This window comes from Malaclemys terrapin, chromosome 15 (assembly GCF_027887155.1).
Source record: "Malaclemys terrapin pileata isolate rMalTer1 chromosome 15, rMalTer1.hap1, whole genome shotgun sequence".
Classification (NCBI taxonomy): Eukaryota; Metazoa; Chordata; order Testudines; family Emydidae; genus Malaclemys; species Malaclemys terrapin.
In genome coordinates this window covers 30,030,386-30,038,525 of record NC_071519.1, presented here as the reverse complement: position 1 = coordinate 30,038,525, position 8,140 = coordinate 30,030,386, and the positions used below count along the sequence as shown (strand labels likewise).

At 47.4% G+C, this 8,140-nt stretch overlaps 1 protein-coding gene across 1 annotated transcript; it reads left to right on the top strand.

Annotated features, from left to right (window-relative positions):
• Nucleotides 1-201: 201 nt before the first annotated feature.
• On the top strand, nt 202-5,988 carry LOC128823200 (placenta-expressed transcript 1 protein-like). The gene is made up of 4 exons (XM_054005348.1): nt 202-402; nt 2,250-2,451; nt 3,404-3,468; nt 4,671-5,988. Exons 1-4 carry the CDS (start codon nt 240-242, stop codon nt 4,817-4,819), a joined length of 579 nt encoding a protein of 192 aa, XP_053861323.1. The 5' UTR covers nt 202-239; the 3' UTR covers nt 4,820-5,988.
• Nucleotides 5,989-8,140: the final 2,152 nt, after the last annotated feature.

Sequence of the window (8,140 nt, the reverse complement as noted above, 5' to 3'; positions counted from 1 at the left end):
TTAGCAGCTAGTTCCTCTTTTCAAGCCAGATCGTTAATTAAGATGCTGAGCAGGTAGAAGGAAGTAAACTCCAAAAATGTGACCACATGGAACCTCCCATTCAGGGTAAGTGAGCTGGGGAGGGAGGTGAAATCTGCATCTGCCTCATCAAGAAGCTAGTATAAATAGCGTTGCATCTGGCACTCCTCCCCAGTACAGGTGTGTCCTTAACAAAAGCAGAGGGACTAGCAAAGCGCATCATGGCAGTCCTTATCTCCACACTGCAATTGCTCTTCCTTGGGGCTCTGATTGCCCCCGTCTATTTGCAGGATCCTTGTCAACTTATCCAGAATACCACTAATCCTGGCTCTTACAATCTGTCTGTGAACCCTGCTGTCTACATGGCAAACACAAACTACAGTGGTAAGTTGACTCTCTCTGGATCTAGGAACTTTCCTTCTGCATAGAGCTTGCTTTGCCTGGATGTTCTCTTGAGTTTTATGGTCTCTGCAATGTGCAAGATTGAGCATGTATTTGAGCAGCTTTTATGTCGGGTGGGAAACATATAAAGAAAGGTATCAATAATCGTTTGTGCTTTAATGTCAGTGCCCTCCAGGGTCGCTGGCAGATGCTCTCTCCTTGCCTGCAGCTGGGATTTGGTTTTTTTTATATCTGCCAAAACTGCGCAGCAAGACTTGGAAACTGGTTGTTTGAAAAGGCATGACATTTGGGGTGATTTCCCCCCCCACACACACACACACACACTATGAGAATGCACTCTTTACTTGGGAAATAGAAGAAAGGACAAAGGTGTGGAGGCCAGGGCTTAAAGGGGGTGAGGGCAGGGATCACCAAGGGTCACAGATCCAGCAAAAATGAATAAATTTTAAACTGAGCTGGGTTGCATTGTTTTACCAAAGCTACTCTGCGCCCTGCCCCTCCCTCTCCCCCTTCCCCTTCAGATCACGTAAGCACTGCTGGAGGCTGTTTGGGGCTGTTCTGTTTGGGTGTTAGGCGCTGAAAACCAGCCCTGAAGTTGCTTTCACTGCTTTTTATGCACCCTCTGATACAGTGATTAGTAGCCTGATCCTGGTCTTGTTGGCAAATCTTCCATCGATTTCAAAATGAGTAGGATCAAGACCCCCAGTGCTGAATAAATGTCTGGACTGACAGACACTCTGGTTCCTACACAGAAGTGGTTTACCCTCAACTGGTGTAAATCTGTTTATCTCCATCTGAAGTCAGTGGAGCGATGCTAGGGTGACCAGATGTCCCGATTTTATAGGGACAGTCCAGATTTTTGGGTCTTTTTCTTATATAGGATCCTATTACCCCCCACCCCCGTCCTGATTTTTCACACTTGCTGTCTGGTCACCCTAAGCGATGCTTCTTGCCACTAGGTCAGGATCTGACACAATGAGCAGCCACTTTGTGAAGTTAAGGATGGTTCCAGGTGTTGGGGGTTGTTTGTTTGTGGTTGGTTGGTTTTTTGTTTTCTTTAATTTCTATACCAAAAAGAATTGAACACAACTGCAGATTAATATCATTCCAAATGCCACTTGCAACCAAACTTGGCTCTAATTAACATGAGAGCGCAGGCGCACACACACGCGCACACACACACACAGTCTGTTGCTAGTTAACGTTTACCTTGTGGGCACCTGGCAATCTGGCTGGCTTCTTTGGCTCAGGATAAACTCTCCCTCAAGCTGAGAATTTCCATTGCCAAAGGGAGCCTTTCCCAGCATCAAGGGTTACAATGAGACACCTTGGAGCCTGCTTTGCTGCTTACGGAGTAGCTTTCCTTATACAGTGAGTAGCCCACTGACTAGATGGTCTTTGTAAATAAAGATGCTGTGGCTAGGGGTACTGGTAAGACTGACAGAGAGCCCCAGTCTTTGCAGTGAGGTGCAGTAGAACTGTACAAGGTAGCAAGGAGGAATGACCGGGCCTAGTCCTATCAGCTTAGGGGAGAATGGGAGGACTCCGGGCTCCAAAGTCTTCTGCTGCTTAGATTTTTAGGCTAAAAGCAGTTGTCCTGCTCCCCCTGTGTGTGAATCTTCTTTCAGACCCATGTGGATGAGTGGCTATTCCTCTTGGGAACTTGACATTTCCCTGGGACAGGGGGCGTGTCATGAGGCACCAAAGCCCTCATCCTATAGATCGCAGCATTCTCTGCTTCTCTCAAAACCCCTGGAGCCTGGTGGGGTTTTGTGGGTTCTGTTTCTCAGCACAGAGAACTTACTTTTTCCTCTCTGCGTTCTCTCTAGTAACAGTTAGTGGAGTCGTGAACGGCAGCTTGGTTATCCTGCAGGCCCTCAATTCCCAGAACTCCTCTGTGGGCCAGTGGGAAGATCCAGTTGTGAACTGCAACAACAGCCTATCAGTAGGGCAGCAAAATATCATCAACAAAGACACAGCCACAGTACAATGGACATCTCCAACCAGTGGGTCAGCCCCTGTGGAAATAAGGTAATGCTCTTCCTAACCTGGGAGAGGAGACAGCTCTGCTCCCCATACGCCATGTTCTGCAGGAGGGGTGCATTAAATGGCAGCCAGCCGAGCTGTGTCTGCTTTCATTAAAAGCTTTAATGGAAAGGTTTTAGGGTGGGGGGGGGAGGAGTGCAGCTCAACCACAAAACAATCAGAGTAAATTCAAAGTGGAGCTGAAATGCAAATCCAGCAGGTCCTATCATTATTCCATCTTATTATTATTTATTGGTATTAACCTATCACCGATGAACTGTAAGCATGGACTAGCACTTTGTTGTACTAGGTACTGTATGCACGCGCACACACACACACCCCAAAGTCTTTAAGTATTTAGTTGTGGCTGTTCACACAGCCTATGCCTTTGTAGGCCATTTTAACCATGCACCTGTCCCATGACTCCTCTGTTAAGAGCTGGAGTTGGAACAAACACCTCTGTGTGCTCCCAATTCTCATTTGACTGCATTTACCCCCAATGGGTGAAAATCCAGAGCGACTCAACCGAACCAAATGGACTTGTACCAGCCTGGTCTACACTAATTAATGGAGTTGCATCAGTGGGAAATATTTACCAGCGATAAGGCCTATCAGGCTAATGACTGAGAAAGGAAAGAGTGCAGTGGTTATTTACAACCATTAGTTCTATATTTAATTGTAATGGCTGGCATCAACCGATTTGCAGCTTGCGACAAACATTGGAAAGTGCTGTAAAGCAACAAATGACAGGAGTATTGATGGCAAATAGTGACTAACGAAATGTCATAGATACAAAAGATAATAGGGAAATTTATCATTTGCTCAATAAAAGTAATCTTTCTGACTTTATTGTTCCTCCCTTTATCTACCTTTATTGTGGCCTACATTATTCTAGGGAACAGACGTATTATTAGTGAGATCAAACCCTTGATGTCTGTTGTTCCTTTATTTTCCACAGGGTTCTTGTGACTTTTTCCAATAACTCTGTCCTTCCCCAGCTCCAGAAGACAACCCTGAATACAGGTAAATCAGCCTAATATGCATGTGCCCAATGACAAAACAGTTGAATGGATTCATTTTTTTTATTGTGGCTTTTAAGAGAAGAATCGATTCCGTCTTTTTCAAGACACACACCCATTCTCTCCTGTAATGAAATATAAGGCAAAGGCATTAGAGCCCGTTGAAAATTGGCACCCGCACAAAAATGGGGGTCACAAAAATGTCATTGACATCTGGAAAAAATTTCAGCTGGCTTTAAAAGAGAGAGTAGCTCTAAATGGGAGATCCTCAGCTGGTGTAACTCGGCATCACTCCATTGGCTTCAGTAACAGGCCTGATCCTCAAATGGTGTAAAGGGCATAACTCAACTTCACTAAAGCTATGGTGTCTTAACACCTCTAGAGGATCATCATTTGCCTGCAGCGTCCTCCTCTTGTGCACCTGAGCCCAGTAAGAACTGATTACAGGAACTAAATGGCACACTACAGATTAATTCCCAGTAAGTCTATCCGGAGGATTTTCAGGCCATTTCCTTCCTGTAGCAGGAGGATCACTCTGTGTTCAGAGCAAAGCTAATCCTGTCCTTGTTCAATGTGGCTGTCTCATGAAGAGGCGTATTCGGAGCCTTAACGGATGGTCACCAACAGCTGCTGCAGGAGAGTTCTGATCGGAACAGCACCTCCCAGCCTGATCCAAGGGGGCCTTTGAATACAGATCCAATAGGCCCTGCTTGGCTCTCAGCCCGTTGTCCAACTGGACACCAGGTCCCTTCCAGTCCTTGAATCTATGAAATCACATGCCTTTGTGGTACCATCAGTGAAATGATGGGGGGGGAGCAGGTGCTGTCCTGTGATGTTGGCACAAGGCATGGGATGTGTCCTCCTGCTTAACCTCTCCGCCCCACACACGGACACTGTTGAGATTGTGGCTCCACACACCAAATCAAAGGGACCTCTGCTGTCCTTGATCCCTTTTATACTTATTCCATGGAAGGGCGAGACCTCTTCCCCCCCGCCCCAAGGCAACTAAGACAGGATCTTCAAATCCTTTTAATCTCCAAAGCTCCACTGAATTCAATGGAGCAATGCCAGTTTACCCCAGGGGCAGATCTGACCCCAATTTCTGAGACCTACATGCAGCAACAGGAATTGACACCCCATCTTGCGGTGAGCCCACAACCCATCCACTCCACTGATTTCTAATCCTGGTTTGCTTCTGCATTTCAGCATCTACAGCCTCATCTGGATCAACGACAAAGACACCCACCACACCTGCCAGCACCACCAGTTCCGTCTCCACGGTGCAGGCCAGCTCCTTCCTCCTGGCAGCCGTCCACCTGCTGTCACTCTTTGTTACTGGCAAACTGTTCTCCTAATGGGAAACAGCACCCCAGTCGAGCCACGCCCTTCCATCTTTGCTTTCCTCCTGGATGCAAGGGTGGATGGCTGATCTACTCAGGAAGTCTCTCTTCTACTGTTATGTATTTAAGAATGATGACTGCACTTTCTTTTACACCCTACTTGACCAGAGAGCTGACACCCAACCCCATTGCCAGCAGCAGGAAACACATGAAGAAATTCTGGCACGTACTTGTCTCAAGAGTTTTCATGAGCTGAAATGTTCTGTAGCCAGTCAGGATTTGATGCATTCATAGAGTGTAGAACAGCGTCGGGTAGAGTAGTCTGACAAAGGTGACTGAACAAGGTAACACCAGGGGTTCCTTCCACCCTGATCTCCTACAGGTCTATGAAGCGGAGACTGCATGTGTCTACCACCAGGAGCGCTAAGCTGCTTTCCACAGTAGGGCACTGCAGGTTGATAACGGGCATGGGGAAGGGTCTTCCACAGCTGTGCTGCTGCATTCCATTTGCTGTGCACACTGGGAACGGAGACAGTGTCTTTCGGAGCCAGTAGCTCCTGTATGTGACTCATCGACAGTCGCTTACAGGGCCCTGACTGGGATGGGGCATTGTAAATCAGTCGAACTTGCAGAGAATGGTGAAGGGCGGGGCAGACTTGCACACACTTCAGACTGATTAAAGCCTGAATGGGATCCAAATTTAAATGATGATGAAAGAAGTAAATGCACCCTGTTTTTCAGGCTAACCTGCCATGTGGAGGCAAGTCCCTTCCGTAAATCAAGCTAGAACCCCTGCTCGCAGGGCCTTCTCCATGAAGGCCCCCTGACTGGAATTCACTGCCAGTTTCAATTCTTGGTCCAAGATAACCTGTTGTACTTCAGGGCACCCTGCAATCCCCCCCCCCCCCTTGATTTTTCTCTGGTGTTTTGGGGCAGGACCCTGAGATGAAGGAAGGGTTAGGTCTCTGAAATGAGTAGGGAATTTTTTTCATAGACAGCAGATGATTTTTCACTGCCATGTTGGCTGGAATGTGCCATTGAATTTGTTGATCCGTTTTCTTGTTTAGATTTTGGGGGGGTTTTGTATGGAGTGTGTTCGTTCAGAAATTGTTAAATGGCCGGAGAGAAGTAGATTTTCTTACACAAATCTCAATAAATGAATGAATAAAATTCTTCAGATGGTGCCTGGGGCTCTTTCTTGGCTTGTCCGTGACCTTTCTTGGAAGAGCTGGGTGAGAGAAATTACTCTAACTACTGTGAAATGCGTGGTTTCTGCCTGTAGATGAGCCCTTAAACATTACGGTGAAAGACCAAGGTCAAAAATTTCCCTTTAGCTGCTCCCTGGTAATCTTGTTCAAGTCAATCGGGGTCTAACAAGGGGTGAATTGTTTCCTCCAAAGCATGTAGTACGTCTCAACTGCAAAATGTCTAGTTGCTGGCTGGCTACATCCAGCCATTTTGCTGCGTGAACGTGCAGAGGGGAGAATGGACAGTTGTGTTCAGAAACAATAAGTCATTGCGAAGCATCTGGGGTACATGCTACAATATTGCACCGATTCATGCAGGATGCTCAGAGAGGCAGTAATACAACTCCATAATCCACCAGTCGTTCCCTTCCACCCCAGGATACTGGGATCCAAAACATTACAGTATTTATATATTCCCTGGGTCAAAGATTTAACTAAACCTCTCACTTCTTAGTATCCCAATGTGAACAGGATGTAAACTGCCCTTATCCATAGAGCTAGCCCCCCCCCCCCATGAGCCCACATTCCATTTCTGTGGAATTTAGTGTTAATGGGCCAATTTCAATTTGAAGTGGACTAAATGGTTAACAGTTTAAGCCAGAGTGCAGCAGAGCACTGTGACCTGGGGGGGAGGGTGTTTGCAGGTGGGGGAATGGAGCTGGGAAAGGAAACACCATGTTTCCAAGGAGATTGAATGCCCAGGAACAGTTGGTTCCTGTTGTTCCTGCCTTCTGCATATTGACTCCTCAGTCACCAGGACATGGGTGTTCTTACGAAAGGTGAGACTTTTGCTAAAGAAATGTGTGCAACATGTATAGCCTAAAACAACACGCATGATTCAAACCCCCATGTGATTGTCACCACCCAGCTGGAGAGGTGGGTGCTGCTTCTGAATGGATTTGTTTGTTACTTAAATATATCCCATTGTCTCTTGGCCAGCTCACAACTTAGGAAGGGTGGTTTTGTGATCCCAGTCACTCATTCGTTATGCTTTTCTCTTTGCTTCAGCACTTCTTCCTCCCAAATAATGGGGCGGGGGGCGGGAAAGGATGTCGCCTCCCTCCCCTGCATACTGTTGAGGCTCTGAATGAAAGGGTCAGAGCTGTTTTAAAGGGACATGTGAGGCCGGATTAAGCCTCTGACTTAATATTCATGGGAGTTGTGGAGAGTCAGTTCCATGGTGAAGCTGAACCTTACGCCCCAGGACGCGCCTTTCAGAGACTCGCCTAGGCTGAACTGCAGCATTAAATGCACAGTCAGCTGGCGCTAGCAGGCAACGCTGCGAGAGTGGCACCTCGGGAACCTGCAGGATGGAGGCTACTCAGCCAGCTCCAGGCCTCTGAACCATAGTGACAAACCCCAGCCTGGCTTGTGGGATCCATGGGTCTCAAGAGATGCTGGGCTTGAAGGCCAGAGAGTCTGTCAGCATGGGGGGAACTGTCAAATGATGGCCTCCTTAGGGGAGAGGGTGTCCCTTAAGGAAGGCCTTCAGGGGGAACCTCCAGGCTCAATCAACTCTGATTTTGGAATCTTCCATCCCTGGAATGCTGCCTGCTAGTCTTTCCCTGCCCCCCTCCCCTCCAGTGACATCAAAACACACAGGTAAACAGGTGGGGCTATTGTCTTGCATTTCTACCCTGAAGGGTTATTCTGACCTCAAGAGGTGCAGCTGCAGAAACAGGCCAGAGTCTTTCCCTGTAGCTACTGGCGCCTCCAGTGAAGTGTAAATACCTGACTCACTGGGAGCTTTCAAAACAAAGGCTCGGGAGTAACTTGATAGATAGATAGTATCTGTCACCTGATATGCTTTCGGCTTGCCAGCTTCGCTCCCTTAATTATCTGCTGCTCTGATCTCTTCTCACATTGCCCCCTGCTCTTTCTGTGATGCTCATTCTGGGAACTTTTTTCCAGGTTACCACTTAGGGATGAAATGCTCTCTTTATAGAACTGATTCCTAGCACCACTGCCCCTCACTTCCTTCCAGTACCGCCTCAAGCCCCATCTCTGATGTGACACCCACCAGAAATCTGTCTCCAACGGGGGCCACATTGTACAGCAGACAGGGAGGGCTTATTGCAGAGGCTTTAAC